The sequence below is a fragment of the Podarcis filfolensis genome (genome assembly GCF_964270895.1).
Source record: "Podarcis filfolensis genome assembly, chromosome: 1".
NCBI classification, from domain to species: Eukaryota; Metazoa; Chordata; class Lepidosauria; order Squamata; family Lacertidae; genus Podarcis; species Podarcis filfolensis.
This window is the reverse complement of record NC_139604.1, coordinates 74,047,349-74,067,259: the sequence shown is the minus strand read 5'-3', so window position 1 is coordinate 74,067,259 and position 19,911 is coordinate 74,047,349. Positions and strand designations below refer to the sequence as shown.

The window sequence follows — 19,911 nt, the reverse complement described above, 5'->3', positions numbered from 1 at the left end:
AGGGGTGTGGAGAAACGCTGCCTTTGCTTTTCACAGATGATAATGTTCCAAGTAAGGGCTGGTTGTATATATGCATGTGCACCTGTGTTTACGTATGTTTGTGTGTGACAGTGTATGCATGTGTGTGTGATTGCTTGTGTGTGAGAGAGAATGAGAGAGTGCTGTGGGCCTGGTTGTCTCATGTTTGTGTGCTGTATGTGTGAGGTCACTACATATAACGTATACGTAGCATATGTGTACATGCACACATACATCCACCACATCTACCACTGCCCTGTAGCCTCAAAGGTATACCTGTCCATCTTTAGGGTCAAAAGAGTTTAGCCACCCTTGCTCTGGGGAGATGTGCCTGTTCTTAAGCTTCACGTAGTAGGGGCTCCTGCCCCTGCTCTCATGCCACCCTCACCTCTTTGCCACCCCCTCCCTTAAAGGTAAAGGTAAAGGGACCCCTGACCGTTAGGTCCAGTCATGGACAACTCTGGGGTTGTGGCGCTCATCTCACTTTACTGGCCTAGGGAGGCGACGTACAGCTTCCAGGTCATGTGGCCAGCATGACTAAGCCGCTTCTGGCGAACCAGAGCAGCACATGGAAATGCCGTTTACCTTCCTGCCAGAGCGGTACCTATTTATCTACTTGCATTTCGTGCTTGCGAACTGCTGGGTTGGCAGGAGCAGGGACAGAGCAACGGGAGCTCACCCCCATGGCGGGGATTTGAACTGCCGACCTTCCAATCGGCAAGCCCTAGGCTCTGTGGTTTAACCCACAGCGCCACCCACATCCCTACCCCCTCCCTTAACCTCACCCAACTCCCCTCCATCCCTTCACAGATCCTTAAACCCTGCCCTGGTGGACAAAGGAGAGATTGGGGGGGGGGCATGGGAAGATCTGCACAGGCCTCCCACTTGCCCACTCACTGCCAGCCGGCTCATGAGTTGTCTCCCATAAGCAATCAGCAATGGTAGCAACAGGGAGAGTGCTTGCCTGTCATGGCATCTCCCCACTGTCCTGCCTTGTTGTCACTTTCTTCATCCTTGGCCTCTGATGCTGCTGTGGCCAAAGCGGCAGTGACACAATGACAACAGATCAGGATGGTTGATGGGGAACTACCCTGCCCTGTCCTGGCTGTTCCTCTGCAGTTCCTCTGGGTCACCCATGCTGCTTGTTTGCTTACCTACCTGTCTCTGCCTCCTGCCTGCTATTCCGTCATCACACTGAAGTTGGCATGGCCACCTATCAGAGGCCATGCAAACTGCAGCATGATGACATATTTTGTTACAAAAACATGGTAAGAAAATGGGAAAACGGGTTTGATAAGATTGAATAGCAGAGCATAAGAGCCATACAAATATGTGATCCACATGAGAACAACTCTGTTTGTCACTATAGTGAATCTATTTTCTGTATCTATATTCTGCTGGGGTTTTCTTTTAGCAAATTACCTTTCAGCTGTTTCTTCAATTATGCTATATTAAAACAAAGCATCAGGCCAGTAGAACAGAGCTGTTGATAAATGGCAGAGCATGTGAAATTACCAAAGCAGAACATCTCCATATGCAGTATTGGTATCACTTATTGAAGTAATAGCTGGAAAAAAGAAGTGCAAAACCTGATATTATTCAGCAATTGCAACTTGAGGATTGTTTCTCTTGAGTTGTTTTTAGCACAAGTTGACTTTTTTAAGTCAGTCTTTTCAGAAATACATGCGCATTATGGCATTGTGAGCAACTCAATTCTATGTCTCCAGGTCAGTTCATGTTCTTTAATTGCCTAGTTTGTGAAATACATTTTAAAAATACAGTTAATATGCATGTACTATTGGATTGGCAGTCCTAGGAAAATGCTTAAATTAATATATGTAATCTGGGCACAGGAACTTGTTAATAATTAACTTTTCATAGTAGCATCTAATGTCCTAGAAAGTTATCTACTTACTCTTTTATACAATATATATTAAGTTCTTTATAAGTATCCCTCACAAGGCGCAACGCACAAGTAGAACTATAGAACTGCAGGAAATGTATGACACATTATCTTAAGGAAGCACAATATTACAAAGCTAAGTTTATAAGGCCATCTTGAATCCTAGTACTGTAGAGACCAAATGAATGTTAATTAGAAGAGAATTCCTCAGCTGCGGTGTTACCACTGAGAAGACCCTGTCTTGGATGCTCAGCATCTTGACCTATTACATGGATGGACACCTGAGCAGGATATCTGGTGCAGATCTTGGATTACAGTACAGGTGATTCTAAACCTCAAGAAAAGGGAACTTCTGGCTTGTGGACCAAACTAAACCTGCCAGCAATCCTAATTTGACATGTGAGACTGGTTTTCCCCAGTCACACCCACTTACCCCACACCAGATGTCATAATGACCATTTGGATCCCTTCCAGTCGGGATTCAGGCCTCATCATGGGACTGAAACTGCCTTGGTCGCACTGGTTGATGATCTCCGGCGGGCTAGGGACAAAGGTGAGAGCTGTTTCCTAGTTCTGCTGGATCTCTCAGCGGCGTTTGATACCATCGACCATAACATCCTTCTGGACCGTCTTGAGGGGCTGGGAGCTGGAGGCACTGTCATACAGTGGTTCCGCTCCTTACTCCTGGGCCGTGTTCAGAAAGTGGTGGTGGGGGATGAGTGTTCAGACCCCTGGGCTCTCACTTGTGGGGTGCCTCAGGGTTCTGTCCTCTCCCCCATGCTTTTCAACATTTACATGCAGCCGCTGGGAGAGATCATCAGGAGGTTTGGGCTGGGTGTTCATCAGTATGCGGATGATACCCAGCTCTACCTCTCTTTTAAATCAGAACCAGTGAGGGCAGTGAAGGTCCTGTGTGAGTGTCTGGAAGCGGTTGGAGGATGGATGGCGGCTAACAGATTGAGGTTGAATCCTGACAAGACAGAAGTACTGTTTTTGGGGGACAGGAGGCGGGCAGGTGTGGAGGATTCCCTGGTCCTGAATGGGGTAACTGTGCCCCTGAAGGACCAGGTGCGCAGCCTGGGAGTCATTTTGGACTCACAGCTGTCCATGGAGGCACAGGTCAAATCTGTGTCCAGGGCAGCTGTTTACCAGTTCCAACTGGTACGTAGGCTGAGACCCTATCTGCCTGCGGACTGTCTCGCCAGAGTGGTGCATGCTCTGGTTATCTCCCGCTTGGACTACTGCAATGCACTCTACGTGGGGCTACCTTTGAAGGTGACTCGGAAACTACAACTAATCCAGAATGCGGCAGCTAGACTGGTGACTGGGGGCGGCCGCCGAGACCATATAACACCGGTCTTGAAAGACCTACATTGGCTCCCAGTACGTTTCCGAGCACAATTCAAAGTGTTGGTGCTGACCTTTAAAGCCCTAAACGGCCTCGGTCCAGTATACCTGAAGGAGCGTCTCCACCCCCATCATTCTGCCCGGACGCTGAGGTCCAGCGCCGAGGGCCTTCTGGCGGTTCCCTCATTGCGAGAAGCAAAGCTACAGGGAACCAGGCAGAGGGCCTTCTCGGTAGTGGCGCCCGCCCTGTGGAACGCCCTTCCAGCAGATGTCAAAGCGATAAACAACTACCTGACATTCAGAAGACATCTTAAGGCAGCCCTGTTCAGGGAAGTTTTTAACGTGTGATATTTTATTGTATTTTTGGTTTTTATGGAAGCCGCCCAGAGTGGCTGGGGAGGCCCAGCCAGATGGGCGGGGTATAAATAATAAATTATTATTATTATTATTATTAATGATATCAAGCGGCTGACAGGTAGGCATCCCCACTTACCTTTCAAAAGTGGACCACAGAGGGTGGACCAGTTCTGCATCTTGCTTGGCAGCCATATCCAGTTGCCCACCCTTTCTTAAGGTAATTGTGTTCCACACTGTTTAATGCCTTGAAGGTTAATACCAGTGCTTTGTGTAACCACCATAGTTGTCAGTGCAAAAATATTATCGTGCTCAAACCTTCTGGTCTCATTAGCATCCTGACAGCTGCATTTTGCACCAGTTGAAGTTTCCAAGCCTCATTCAGACGACACTCCACATAGAGCAGATTGCAGTAGTCCTGTTGGGACTATTGTGGCCATGTTGTACCACTGCAGATAGCTTGACCTACCACAGCTATCAAACATAGCCTCTGAATGGTGAAGTTTCTTTTCCACTTCTTTTGGAAGTTAAGACATCTTCAAGGGTGTGGACTGATGGCAAATGGTTTTTCTGTGAGTTATGTTTTCCATTTAGGAACCTAAGGACTGCTGATGCTGATCTCAAAATGCAAATATACGCATAATGTTTGGGTAAATAATACGATCAACAATTTAAAGGTTAATAAGCAGAGATGGATGCTAAACTTTAATTCCCCCCTGCACTATTAAGTAAAATAACAAGGTTATTATTTTTCTACCTCTCAGTGTATTCTTGATATGACATTTGGAGCAGGAGGCCATACCAAGGCGCTTATGCAAGAGGCAGCAGATATTAAAATATATGCTCTTGACAGAGATCCCACAGCCTATCAACTAGCTCAGCGGCTTTCTGAATCTCACCCGTGAGTACAATTCATTTCAGGTCTAATATGTTAATAGCATAAGAGTGTGCACACATGCATGTGTTTGCATGACCCCTGGGGTCCTTGCCAACTCTGAAACTCTTTGGTTCTATGATAATAAAATAAAATTAATGATACAGATTTACACCAGATAGTTTGCTCTGGCAGAATATATATACGTTACAGGTAGAATTTTGAAAGCAGAATTGCATGCCACAACTTGCATGTGTGTGTGTGTGCACGCGTGCCTGTATATACAGTATAATTTGAATTTAGTGCCTTGAGTTACTGTTGTTACAGCCATGCATACTTCAGCTAATCACCACCGTGGGAGTCTTTAGGTTGAAGGTCAATTTTTAAAATGCAATAAATAATTTATAAGTTTTGTAAAATAAGTATATTGCTTTTATTATTTATTGATTTATTAATCACCTCTACAACTATCTCAAGGCCGTGTACACTGGAAACAACATAAACAAAACAAAAAACTAGCAAATGCAATTAAAACAAAAAGGAAACCAAGCAAATTAGATGCTTATAGCAAAGTTCCATGTATCCAGTTGGGAAAGCCTGTAAATATGTATTTGGTTGTTTCTGGAATGTGCAGACAGTGGCCGCCTGTTGTGTCTCAACAGGAATGCTATTCCACAAAACAAGGGCAGCCACGCTAAAAGCCCTGCTCCAAGTTACTGCAGTGTGAGCTTCTGAGGTCTTTGGAAGCTACAGGAGGAGCTCTCCTGCAAAGTAAAGAGCAACTCCACAAAAGTTCTTTCTTCCTCTTCTGTTGTACTGGAAATATAAGGGATAAGTTGTTGTCTTAAGTAACCTGGTCCTGATCTCTAGAGGGCCTCATGTGTTATTACCAACACTTTGAATTTGGCCTGGTAGCAGATTGGCAGCCACTGCAAATCCTGCAAGTAGGGTATTATATACTGGCAGTGTCAGAAACTAAGATATGAAACCTAGGAGCTAGATGGCACCTTAAACCTAGGTTATGGGCACAACAACGGAATGTCTAGGCTCGCTTTTTTATAACAAAAATACAAAGCTGAAAATGAATGAACTGCAGCTAAAATATTACGTTAATTTTTTCACATGGTCTAGTCCTTCCCCTGCCCACCCCACTAATATTCTTAAGAGGGTCTCTTCTCCAGTCTTCAGAGAATAGCTGGAAGTGAGGAGGCAGAAAAAGGTCCTCCTTTCCTTCTACTCCACAGTTTTAATCTGAAGTCTTAGGCGCAGTACTGTGCCCAGAGCTCAGAAACTGCTCGCGCTAATGAAGTTCCCAGTCACAAAATGCGCCTAGAACAATGGGAGTTTTGAACACTGTATACTAGCAGTAGTTTGTCCCCAAAGGCAACCTAGCCACCGCGTTCTACACTAGCTGCAGCCTCTGGACCAGATCCAAAGATAATCCGACATAGAGCACATTGCAATCATCCAGTCATGAGGTTACCAATGCATGGACAACCATGGTCAAGCTATGGAATGGCCATAAAAGGCACTCCTAACCATTAAGGATACCTGAGCCTCCAGTGACAGCTGGAGCCAAGAGCAACCTCAAACAATGCACTTGCACCTTCAGAGAGAGCATAACCCCATCCAGGGAAGACAACTTACTGACTTCCTAGACCTAGGAATCACTCACCCGCAGAGCCTCTGTCTTGCTAGGATTCATCCACTCCACCCCACCACTGATTCCAGGCACTGGTTCAGGGCCTTCTAAGTCAGTCCCAGTTCCGATTTTTCAGAAAAAAGAGAGTTGGATATCATCAGCATACCTTGGAGAGGGTGCTTAAGGATCATATGTATGGCCCTCCACATCTCGCTGTTCCCCAAAGTATTACATAATACATACATAATGTTATTTGTATGCTGCCTTTCCATAGTTAAACCATGCTTAAGGTGGCTTACAACATGAAAAAAATGAAAAACTGCAACATAACCTAAGTCATAAACAAAAAATAAAAACATCAGAAAGTACACAACCAAACCAAACAATTTCCACATAATCCATAATAAGATCTAAAATAAAGATACAAACAAGTAATATCAAAAAGTGCAACAACCCCACCCCCAATGAAAACCCCTAAACAATTCCCCAACCCAAATGTTTCTTCAGTAGCCTCAGCTTTATATGGAGTCAGTAAGGACCTGCAAGGTAGAAAGCAGGTCTTCCAGGTCTCACAGCCAAAATCAGTTAGAGACCATATGTCAGAGGCTTAGTGCTGTCCAGCTGACCATAGATAAGACTCCGGGCTCCCAGCCAGTTCCAAACAATTGATTTATTTGACAAAGTTCAAACGTACATCTCCAGCGTTTCCATTAACCTCCTTCCCCTTGTGCGCAGTTGCTCCCTCTAATGTTACTTCCTCCTTTTTTTTCACCCAGCATGCAAGTCTGCGAAAACTCCTCCCCTTACTTCCTCTGTGTACAGCATGACTTGTCCCAGGCTCATCCTCCTCCTCCCCCTCTTCGTCAGACCGACTGTCTGACGACACGCTGCTGATAATCTCTCTAGGCTCTCTATAACTGCTGGTTTCTGTCCTTTCATCTTTTCCCGTTTGCCTCTCCCTTACACCATAAGTCTCCAGGGAAGGAGCACTCTAATGAGTTCCCACCCCATCCCTAAAGGGGAAGCTCACGCTATCAGAGGCAAGTCATTAGTACAGGGGTCAGCAACCTTTTTCAGCTGTGGGCCAGTCCACCGCCCCTCAGACCATGTGGTGGGCCGGACTATATGGGGTGTGTGTGAATGAATGAATTCCTATGCCCCACAAATAACCCAGAGATGCATTTTAAATAAAAGCACACATTCTACTCATGTAAAAACATCAGGCAGGCCCCACAAATAACCCAGAGATGCATTTTAAATAAAAGGACACATTCTACTCATGTAAAAACATGCTGATTCCCGGACCGTCCACGGGCCGGATTGAGAAGGCGATTGGGCCTCATCTGGCCCACGGGCCTTAGGTTGCCTACCCCTGATCTAGTACAGCCGTACCTTGGTTGATGAACACTTTAGCAGTCGAACATTTTGGCTCCCAAACGCCGCAAACCCAGAAATGAGTGTTCTGGTTTGTCTGGCGTGGCTTCTTCAGCTTCCAATTGGCTGTATATGTCAGGACCCACCTGTACCCAGACTCTGAACACAAGATTTCCCTCGAAGTAGTAGGACCTTACTCCCACAACTTGGAGAAATGAGTCAGCATTCCCTGAGAGACAACCTAAGGTTACCCTCTTCCACCCCAGATGGCCCCTGCCCAAGCTTCAGGCCAGCTGATCCAGGCCTCTAGTCGGTGTCTGCTCTCACTGCTCAGATTCTGTCTAGTCTCGGACTTCTTGCTCAAAAACCTGTGTTAGCTGTTGATTTTCCCATCTTTTGAGAATGGCAGTCATATAGCATACTGTTTACAACCAAATTGGATATTAATGCTGTATGTGGATTTGTTATGGCATGGAATGCTTTGGGTTTTTCTTGGAGTTTAAAGACTCATACTTTTTGAGCAAGCTTAGCCCTTCTTTTTTTTCTAGCTGTGGTCTTCATTAAAGATGCAGTGCTGTTTTAATAAGAAAAGGAAATGGGTCAGGCCCTATTAGGTATTCAGTGTGTGGGTAGGAATCCTTTGACGTGCATTCGGGGGAAGCCTACAAGTTCGGAATTGCTGCAAAGATTCCAGAGCAAAATAGAATTCTGTCAGTTGCAATATATATTACAAATAAACCCTCTTACAGCCACTGAAAGTGAAAGGTTACAAAAGGTGCCTGCAATCTAGCACTTATGTTAGTATCATTGCAAACTTGAAAGGATGAGAAACCTACGCAGATCCTACACAGTGGAGTCAAGTTGTTATAATATACTCAGTTGGAAATGAAATCATACCTTAGATGAAGGAGGAAATAAATTCATCATATATATTGACTGCCTAAAATGTGTGTGCTTTGGTTCAAGGTGAAATTAAGTTTACTGCAACAAAATGAATTCTGATTTGTGTGTGTGTAAAATTTAGAATACAAACCCAGACATACAAGAGGGAACACCTACAATTCAACTTTCTGCCTCTCTATGTGCATGTTCAGTACACTGGCTTTTGAAATCTTTATGTGGCCTCAGGTTGGAAGAAATAATTGCAGGCCAGATGTCTACATTGTGCAGAATTGTCTCTTCAGTAATACTTGTCTTTCAAAACTGGTTTGTGTAGTTGACCTTACAAATGATTGTGTGAATAACAAGGACGAAAGCCTTGAGGGGTGCATCACAATTTTAATCATTTCTAAAAGAAAGGGCCATAGGTCAGTGGTTGTGTAAAATGTGTGTGGAACCTTTTCCAGTCTACGTTTCACGTGCCTTTCTGAATAACCTTGTGGCAACCACTGGTAGTGATCAGGGCCAGAGGCAAAAGTGAGTAATACCTTGGTCTTTCAACCAAGCAGGCAAGAAACTTATCTGAGTTCAAGGACATATTCCAACCAGGCAGAAACATGCAAGGGGGTACAAAGCAGGGCCAGTAAGGGGCATGGCCTGGGGTGAGTCCAAACAGCAAGATAGGGAAGTCTGGAAGGTTGCATTTGGCCTTGCATCTGTTCCTCATCCATGGTGTACATCATGTCTCTAGTTCAGGGCTGGACTACAACTCCCATCATCCCTAGTTAGCAGGACCAGTGGTCATGGATGTTGTGGTCCAAAAACACCTGGAGACCCAAGTTTGGGAAACCCTGAACTAGTTCAATAAATAATATATGCAACCTTTCCCCCACCCCCATGCAATCCAAATTAGGAGGGACTAGGATGCATGCACTTTTTGCTGGGCACCTATCCCCTGCCCCCAAAATAGTGGCTGTACCAAAGTTTAGAATTTGTTTATATTAGGGAAGTAACTCTGGATATAATGTTAGTTTAGTTGCAGAGCTGTTCAATGTTTTTTCCTCATCATCTTGAAATTGCCTTTTTCTTTCCTTCTTTGAGTAATCCATGTATTCTTGGAGAAACACTGCAAAATGACTATATAGTACTGCATTGTGAATCATGCAAACCTCTTAAAAAAATCCAATTTATATCAATTTTTCCTGTTGGTTGTAGTAGTGAAATTTGACAGCGATTTCTGCTGCCATCAGCCAGAACTTACAAGACTGAGATTTAATGTAATCAGATCTGCCTCTCTCTTGCTAGAGGTCCCCTATAGAACCCTGGGAATGCTTGTAAGAGGTCCTATAGCTCTGTATCAGAACATGGTTTCCCAGTTTCTGAAGAGAAGAGGTGGAATTACCTCAACTAGTATAGATACTCGTGACCAAATATATAGTTTGCACTTTATGATGCTTTGTTTTCAATGCTAGTAGTGCTAGTTTTCAATTTATTTATTTGTTTCGAGCTCTTTGCAAGTCAGATAATTATAATATATCAGCTTTAAAAATAATTGGCTTACTAGATTCTAGTCCTGCTAAACAATTATATCTCAGCTTAATAAACTGAGATACGAACAAACCTTTTTTTCCATGCACACATTCCCTTTGTTCTTCCCTTCAAACCAGGAAGTCTTTAATTAACCATAAGTTTCTGTTTTGTCTCAACTGGGAAACTATGGTTATCAGCTTCTGAACAAGCTAGGGTATTAATCACAGTTTGAAGCTCTTTTAATATCTTTCCTTGTTCCAAAGCTGGTCTTTGCAGTGGTGGCTTATTGACAGTGTAGTAGTAGTAGTAGTAGTAGTAGTAGTAGTAGTAGTAGTATTTATTAATACCTTGCCTTTTCCCCTGACAGGACTGAAGGCAGCTTACAAATAAAAATGAGAATTGCTAAAAACATAGACAAAACAATAATTAAAAAAACAATTGAACTGCGATAGAATTAAAACTATATACACATATAAAATCTGTTTTAAACATACAAATGATTACATTAAAAACAGCATGATACTAACCCTTCCATTAAAAGCAGTCGGTTCCCAAAAGCCTGTTGGAAGAAGAAGGTCTTTACTTGCAAATGGACATTACATAGCATGGATGTTCAACGGTCCATAATAGGGAACAGATGTCTTAAAGAAGGGGTGCTCATAATAAAAATGGGGCTCCAGAATATATGAAAACCCATTTAGAGCTTATTTCCAGTGTCAGGCTTCATACCTGGAATGTGTGTATGAAGTAGTGTTAGGGAATGTTTCTGTGCATATGTAGAGTGGGCATATTTCCCTCATCTCTGGACAACCACAACTGTTCCACACATCTGCCCATAAGAGGTACGTCTTTTGCACTAGACTTCCTTGTAGGTACAAAGCCTTGCACTTCAGAAAGACAGAGAGAAAGAAAGAAAGAAAGAAAGAAAGAAAGAAAGAAAGAAAGAGAAAAGGTCTTTAACCGCTTAACATATGCCCCCTTTAATACTTGCCATTCCCTCCTACCTAATGACTCTAATGCCGTTTTTGTTTAAAAACTTCCTCAACCATATGTGGGGAAGATTCCTGAGTTAGTACTATGAAAAATCTACTAAGTGAGAAGCCAAATATATGATGACTTTCTCCTTAAGCACTATGCAAGTAGTTAAGCAATTTCCTACCATTTGTTTAATGTGAAGTTTGGCCATTATTCCCCTTTTCCTTTTTGTCAGGTATTATATGTTATGTGCTTCACACTGAATCAGTCCTGAACTTCTTCTTCCTTCATTTCCATTCATAACATCGAATGAACCAGTTCTGGCCTTAGTATTGTCTTCAGCTGATGAGTCACCAAGCCCTCGACTGTGTTGGATTTCAGAATGTGCTAGTTAGTACCCTCTTGAAATCAGAAAAATACTGAAGAAATATTCTTGCACTTTCCTTCAGATAGGGAGATCTCAAAAGCTTCTTAAACTTTGCCAAGATTTCAAGTATGGCTATTTAATTCTGCCTGGAAGAAAATAATTTCACTGTAGCTTCCTCAGTGCTTCATGTTGTGTTGTCTTAAATTTTCAGTATAATTATCCAAGGTTCTTACCACTGTATATGTAATTAAAGTTATGCCTGTTTCCATATATTTTCCAATTGGAGAATGTGTTTCACACATGATCATAAATGGGAGCAGATAGGTGGTTTATAAAAGTCTAGATGTGTGGGAAAAGGCCCTGGAATTAGAACTCTGTTTACATTGATTTGGTGTTTTGGTATGTTTTCGCTTCAGCGAGGCTCCTTTGCCCTAGCCATCATTTCATGAATGCAACTCTCTTTGCTGCCTGGGATTAGTTGTACCTGCTGAGGTTACTGCAGTATCAATTAGAGATTAGACATAAATAAAACCAGAACTGTTGATAGTGTAATGCTGCTATACAAATCTATGGTGCGACTGTGTACTTTTCTGGCTACTTCACCTCAGAAAGGATATTGTAGAGCTTCAAGGGTTCAGAAAAGGGCAACCAAAATGATCAAGGGGATGTAGCGATGCCCCATGAGGAATGTTTGCAGCATTCACAACTTTTTCAGTTTAGGGAAAAGGCACATAAGAGGTTACATGACATGGCATGGAGAATATTGACAGAGAAAGGTTGTTCTCCCTCTCAGTACTGGAAGTCCAATGAAGTTGAATGTTGGAAGATTTAGGACAGATCAAAGAAAGTACTTCTTCACATGGTACATCAACTGTGGAACTTGCTCCCACATGAGGCAGTGATGCACATCAACTTAGATAGCATTAAAAGAGGATTGCACACTTTAAAATCCTTGCCTGATGATGTTTTTTGTGTTGTTGTTTTTTAAAATGTACATTGCAATCGTATACATCATGGACTTGGAATGTCCTACTGGCTTCAACCAGATTCGTATTGGACTATAAGATGCAATGAATTGGGCTGGAATACTGAACCCAAGTAACTGTTACTTTAAATTCATCCATTGCATTTTTCATGCCCATTTTTATAATAAGAGTTCTGGGGGGGTATATATATGGCCACATACTTTCGCTTAAGGCTTTCTTTGCCCTGTACAATAAAAGGTACATATAAATTAGTTTGAATTCCAAGGTTCTTAAAGTTTTTAGTCATTGCAGGCAATGTTGCTGTTCTCTGGCCCTAATGCTATATACACAGTATAAGCAAATGACAGCAAACAGAGAAACAGGTAACTTCACAAGTAAGAATAAGTAATACTGTTTCTCATATAAATGTGTGTTTCAGTGTGATCTTGACTTCTGTGAATCAGAAATGTCAATTGTCAAGCGATTATTCAGAAGACTGACTAGATTCTGTCTGTAGGAAGTTAACTGAATTTAGAGTATGGGATATAACAAACCATTGATAGAATGCTTTATATACAACCACTTCCATCCATCCTAATGCTTTCCCCTCCCAATATGATCTGGGAAACACCCATCCCAGAGCCAGCCCTGAATCAAATTGGGGTCAGGACTAATGTTTAAATAGGGTTTATAAACCCTTAATTAAAGATACCATCAGGAGGTGGTGGGCGATACTGTGTCTGCTGACCTCAGAGAGTGGGAGATTCAATCCTGCTAGGGCTGCTTTCACAACAAAGTCCATGTGAAGCAGACCCCTGTAGCCAGCAGAATTGCACTCTCCGCTCATCTACTGGTGAGGGAGGGTTTAGCCCTGCTCAGTTTAACTGTGTGTGTGTGTGTGTGTGTGTGTGTGTCCCTCCTAGGAACAGGCACCTGCATTCAAAGAAAGTGCTTTTAGTCCTAGGCTATTTGAAAGCCCTCTTGCAAACTGACCTGCCCTTTGTACAGCTTCAGTTTGCCCTAGGCAGCCCAATCTTGGGTTGGCTCTGCCCAACTTGGCTGAAGCCTGTAGCCTATAAAATAATGATGAGACTTGAATGTTACCTTAGCTATGAGTTCCTGATGATTCCTGCTGTTACAAGCCATTTATCAACAGGAGAGGTTTTCAGAAAACCATGGCTAGCTGTAATGTAGTAATCCCATTTATAGACTGATAGTAAGTGAGGGCTTGTTTGATGCAAACGCATACATTGAAAGCACAGGAGGGGTGGGATACCCATTCCGTTTAATCTTTGGGGAATCAACCGTACAGTGGTACCTCTGGTTACGTACTTAATTCGTTCTGGAGGTCTGTTCTTAACCTGAAACTGTTCTTAACCTGAAGCACCACTTTAGCGAATGGGGCCTCCCGCTGCTGCCGCGCGATTTCTGTTCTCATCCTGAAGCAAAGTTCTTAACCCGAGGTATTATTTCTGGGTTAGCAGAGTCTGTAACCTGAAGCGTATGTAACCTGAAAGGTACCACTGTATACCTAATCTGAATGAATACGTTCTAGAGAATTATATAAAGTAGAAGTTATTTAACAAAACTCAAGCCTGGGTATATCCAGTGGGAGCTCTGCACTCAACACTCTGAAATTCCCTGCCAACTTCTAACATAATTTCTACATACTGTATTGTAAAACTTCAAAAGGAACAAGTTGTAAAACATTGTAACAAGTTGTATACCGTAATTGTTTTGAATTTGTTTTCAATGGCTGCTACAAATTTAAACTAATATGTGGAGAAGAATTTGAGGGAAATATAGTTACTGGAGTAAACACAATAGCATCAATAACTAAAGGCAGCTCAGTGTTTCAGAAACATTGTTGCATTTTTCTATGCTTTAGTGCGGAATCACTAAAGGTTGGTCTGCCCATCTGCCTGCAGTTGCATCGACACTCATTCTGTGGCTTCCCCACTTTCCATGCACATAGTGGAACTTACTTTCAAGTAGACAAAATGCTTGATTGAATTAATTCATTTTTAAGAAGCGCAGATTCCCCAGGAAAAAACACCCACCTGGCTTATGATTTTTGGTACAAATCTACTTCGGAGCACTGCATTTTATTTTACATATGCGGATATTATTACTTTACAAATGAAAGCAGAAGCTGATCCTGGCTTTGGTTTCATATTTTTATGTGGGTGGACTTTGTTTTGGTTTTGGAAAAAAAAAAGGTTTAGTAATTTAAAAAATAATAATTTGATAACCATGAGTGTTGTGTTTTTCTTTGCTTTAACTTAAAAAAACAATCCTGCAAAATAAAGTTGGTTATTCAAGCTCTTTTTAACAACCGAACAGCTGGCATTTAAAAATAAGACACAATATATTTTTGAGTTTCTTCTCTTTGCTATAAATGATCAACTAATTGCCAGGGTTTTGTTTTGTTTTTTTGCAGAACTGACGCACTTCTTAAATTCTAAGGTCAGATCCTGTGAACATTTGAAGCTTGAATGACAATTCAGATAGTATCTTGGGGTGAAATGCTTGATGCAGCCTGTACTAAAACAAACCTTCTTGAGCTTTCTGACGTCTTTTTGCCCCATAATCAACTTAGCAGCTACAGCAGGTGGCTTGGAGGTAGAAGTAAGTTAACGATTAATAAGGCGTTTGCACATCTTTTGCGTCACTTTTTATTTCCAAAGCATCTTGCTAACAAGTCACCCAAGGGCTTGAGATCGATCAGGAAAATAACCAAAGGGATCCTGTGGTGCAGCTGATACTGATGATTAGAAAACAGAAAAACCCAGAACAACAAATAAGAGTAGTTCATTATTTACCTAGCTACAGTTTTTGCTGATTGATCAGGGTTTTCTTAAGTAGAAGGAATATGACTGGTGGCATTTGAAATACAACTGCTGCATATTTTATATGTATGCCACTGTTATCAGTGCTTTGTAGAATATTGTTGCTTGCAATTTAATAATTTCAGAGGTAATAATATGAAACTTAAAAAGAAAAAATGCTTTACAAGAAACATACCCTGCAAAATGTCCCAAGTAGGACATTATTATTTTGGGGTAGAATTGCTGGGCCATGACAGTTCAACCCACTCTGAGCTCGCAATCCTTAATTAAAAAATATGCCATGCTGTTTAAAGATGAGTTGCATGAATAGTTAATAGGGTGCATAGTGGCTAATGAATATACTAAATAAATTAGGCAACGTGTATTAGTATTTGCATATTGCTTTTAAAAATTGCTGTGAAGCCTCTGTAAGCTGTAGCTGAATTTTCTTGACCAAAATAATTCTGGTCGTGTCTCATGATGAATGAAAATTGATGCGTGGGTCCTTTCGGATTTGGAAGAGTGCAGAGCAGGGGTGAAGCAGAATGGGCTGGGTGTGCTTATGCATGCTCAGCTGACACACATAGGGGCGGGAACAGAACCCCTGCACAAAGCCGCGTGTACATTTTAAAATAAAACTTAATTGGTCACTTGCAATCTCATACTATGCACTTAACTATCTAAGATAGCACGCGAGTGTGCAAGCAAGAGAACAGCTGATGAAGCACCTCAGCCTCAATGACAAAGCTTCAAGGTAACAAAAGTTCTGAAAGAACTCAAATATGAAATTTCTGGTCTTCCAACTTCTAACCAAAATACAATGGTAAGAACTTAATTCGTTCTGGAGGTCTGTTCTTAACCTGAAACTGTTCTTAACCTGAAGCACCACTTTAGCTAATGGGGCCTGCTGTTGCTGCTGCTGCTGCTGCGCTGCCTCTGCACGATTTCTGTTCTCATCCTGAAGCAAAGTTCTTAACCCGAGGTAATATTTCTGGGTTAACGGAGTCTGTAACCTGAAGTGTATGTAACCTGAAGTGTATGTAACCCGAGGTACCACTGTATCTAACTTGCCCTCAGGAGCAGATGCTGTTCCAAGAGACAGAAAAGTGGCCAATGTTACACCAGTTTTTAAAAGGGGATGCAGACAATTACTGTGTCTTAATGTCTATTTCAGGGAAATTGGTGGAAAGCATTCAAGAGAGAATTGCCAAACATATAGAACAACAAGCCCTGCTGAAGCAGAATCAGCAAGGCTTCTGCAAGAGTAAATACTGTCCCACTAACCTTTTATAGTGCCTCATTGCCAAATCCAAAGGTATCTTTACAGTTCTTATCTACAGGTGTCCAGTCAATATTTCTGCTTTGATTCTTTGTAATCATCTCAAGCTCAATATTCTCAAGACTGAACTTCCCATCTTTCTTCCCATTGTCACCTATCTACCCTGTTCATCAGGCACAATGTCTTAGTTTTCTCTGACTCCTCTTTTCTTCCCACCTCAATTAGTATGTCATCAAATTATTCTGCTTCTTCCTTTACAACATTACAGGAAACAGCCTTTCCTCTCTGTTGTCGAAGAGAAATCTTTGAAGCATCCGCGGTCCTCTCCCACCTTGACTACTGCAGTCTTCTTCTTTGTGCTCTTCCACTGACTTACCTCGGTCTGCTCATGTCCCCTCAACAATCTGTCCCAAATAGTCTTACAAAAAGTTCCATTAATGTCTTTACAATTGCGCCGGAGCAAGCCATCACTGCATTGTCACCTAAGAGTAGGCCTGCAAAACTCTCTTCCTAACTAGGAGAAGTGTCTGCTGTTATCTCATGGTAAATATGCACGTGTGTGATGTCTTGTGAATAGGTTAGCATATGTCCCAACTTCAGAGCCAACCGGTTTTAGAGACTGTACATAGGTCATTCCACAAATGGAACAAGCATTGAATCATTCATGCACCTATGTGATATCAGGTGACAGAATATTCCTTTTGATCTATTTGCCTGAATATGCAAATCAGTGCTCTCATTGGAGATCACTGTATTTCAGTGTACTGCTGCAGTGTTTTATACACTTATGACTTAAAGCTATAATATTGGTGTTGTTGCATAATAGCTTATTATGTCTCCTAATTTAGTGTGCTTATAAGAGTAATGCATTCATGCCAATGGAACTGGCTGGACATATACTGCGGATTCAATATACTTTGGAAGCACACTGTTTCGGAAACTGCTTAATACAGTTGTACTCTGGAAGAAGTAGTGACTAGCGGTATGGTTCTTCTCCCCTGGCTTCCCATTGCTGCTGATTACTGAAAGAGGGGAAGGCAGCGGGGGTACAGTGTAGGCGCAGCAGTGGAGTCAGTCCATCATTCCTGCCACTGCACTTGTGTCAAGCTCCCCATTTTGCTCCTCCCTCTTGGTAACTGGCAGTAGTGCAAAGTATCAGGATGCCTGGTGAGCAATGCTTGTGCTGCCCCGCCAGCCATTACTGATTGGAAGGATCCTGTTTCCCCTTGTCTAGAAACCTGCCTCTTCCCCTGTTGACTTTGGGTTTGCTTAATGCAGTGTAGCTGGCCAGTTCTGAGGGGCCAGCTGGGTGAGAAACTCGCTGAAGGCAGACACAAGGAGGTTTTTTGTAACTCTCTACTCCATGCATTGCAGATTATTGTGGGTCCACATTTACTCTTACGCCCTCATACATGCACATACATAATCACACATGCAAAACCGTTAGTTAGAGGCATGATGTGGTTTTCTGTTTGGGTAGGAAACCGGTTCAAAACTATACTAGTTTACTGATATACTGCTTGTTCCATTTTTGCTGAGACCCTTAAATGTAAAATGCAACAGTATAACCTTTGAGAGAGTGGAGTAATCTAAAAGCTCAAAACTCAACATGAGGAGAGGGGCTTCATGAGCCTGAAAATACTATTTTTATGTTATCTGCTTCTTTCCAAACCATTTATTGGCCACAAATTGTATAGTGTCAGGTGGCATAATGACAGTGTGGTTTGCCATGCATTCTATTTTTATATCTTTATTTAAAACTGACATGTAACTCGCTGTACCTGAAACCCCAAGTGAGACAGTTATTGGAGTGTAACAAAGTTTTGACGTCAGAACTGCTATTTATTCCACTGGAAACCATTAGTGATGCATTACCCCTTGGCACTTGTGTTTTCAGAAACAGAGTTAAATTTTTATGACTGGTTTTGGCCAATTAGAGTTCTTTCTCAATATAGAAAGAAGGAGAGGGGCCTTCTATAGAGTTTTAAAGATGTGGCATCTCAGCAATAGAATCACTGTAAATTCTCAATCATGATAGAATTAATTCAGTTGCCTTTACCTTGCCTTTACATACTTCTATTTCTATATTTAAACTGATCATGTGTATGCTTTGAAGTAGAGTCTCGGGGGGGGGGGACAACTTAAAATAGTGCAGTAGGGTGAAATAGAATATGGAATTCCACACTCAATTTTGTTTATCAGTGAGGACTATATGCACCATTAGCCTGCATGACAAGATATATAGTTCTATATTTTTATTTTAAAATAAATAATAGGGCATGATGCAATCGTAAATTTAAAACTCTTTAAAATCCACAAATCTAAGTGAGATACTTGTGTGCACCTATTACTTCCACTAAACCTATGTGACCTCAAAACAGATGTGGCTAACCTGCGGCCCTCCAGATATTGCTGACCTACTGCTGCCATCATGCCATCATATTCACCAAGGAGACCCTCATGTCTGCATCACCACGACCTCCTTGACCACTCTGCCCTACCAAGTACAGGGTCCACTAGTCACCACTGGCGACTAGGCTGCCACTATCCAAAAACTGCCCACCTCTGCTATAGGGTTTTTAAAACCTGGCTCACAGGAAAGGGAAATAAGTCTTCTTTGTTTTGCCTCATTCCATAATAGGTGAATAGTGTTAAAAAATTAAGTATGATGCTTATGCCTCGCTAGTTTAAACGCACACACTAGGAAACAGATAATTTGGGGCTGTAGACAATGTGTGAATTCCATTCAATGTGAAGTTGGGGGTGCCATCTGCTTATCAAGGTGTGAAGGAAAGAGAGATTGCTCTTAAGTGTTTGTTTACCACTGTCAGTCTGTTTGTATTTTGAAAATGAAGGATAATGCCATTGTTTCCAAATGTAACATCAGCTGCAACAGACAGATTTTCCTGCTGCCTGGTTTTCAGTATCTCATGGGGATTTTGAAATATGCACGTTGCATATATGCATGATGCTCAAATCCCGTCTCTCAGGCCTATGTAGCACCGTCTTTCATATAATGCTCAGCCAGCACAGCTGATATGATCTGAAGGCGTCGGTCTTGGTTACAAAAATGAGTTATTTCAGTTTCTCTCTTTAAGGTATAAAATGCTATGTTTAGTTCCAAGTTGTATCATTGATGAATTTACCATGACGCACCAATCTTACCATGATATAATACGTTTATCTTCTTTAAAGGGCCACAATCTAAATTTGTTCTGCTGTTTGCCTGTTTGAAAGGGATAATCAAGGAAAATTGGGACTCCTTGGTTTCCTTAGCCAGTCTCAGCACATCATGTTCTCATCTGTTGGCTTTCAGCCCCACATTCACAGCCCTTATGTTTCCCACTTCCCTTTTTGGAGAACCACTGATGTAAATAAGTGCTTGCATTCAACATCCCGCTGCACCACTGGTTCCACCAGTGCAAGGTTTTCTCCCTGTGCAAGAGAACATTCTCCCCCTCCCCCTGCGCACCCTCTAAAATCTGTCCCTGGGGTTCTCCTAACCCTCCAGCAAAGTACTGGAAAGAGAAGAGGCAAAGTCCTGTTGTGCTAGTGCTAAACTTTGTGCTAGCCACA

At 42.1% G+C, this 19,911-nt stretch overlaps 1 protein-coding gene across 5 annotated transcripts in view; it reads left to right on the top strand.

Annotated features, from left to right (window-relative positions):
• Positions 1-19,911, top strand: part of METTL15 (methyltransferase 15, mitochondrial 12S rRNA N4-cytidine) — an 87,859-nt gene that overhangs the window by 41,667 nt on the left and 26,281 nt on the right. For all 5 annotated transcript variants that reach the window (XM_083599661.1, XM_083599659.1, XM_083599658.1 and 2 more), the window contains one exon: positions 4,387-4,523. In XM_083599661.1, the coding sequence (XP_083455787.1) occupies positions 4,387-4,523 (137 nt within the window). The remainder of the gene's footprint in view (positions 1-4,386; positions 4,524-19,911) is intronic.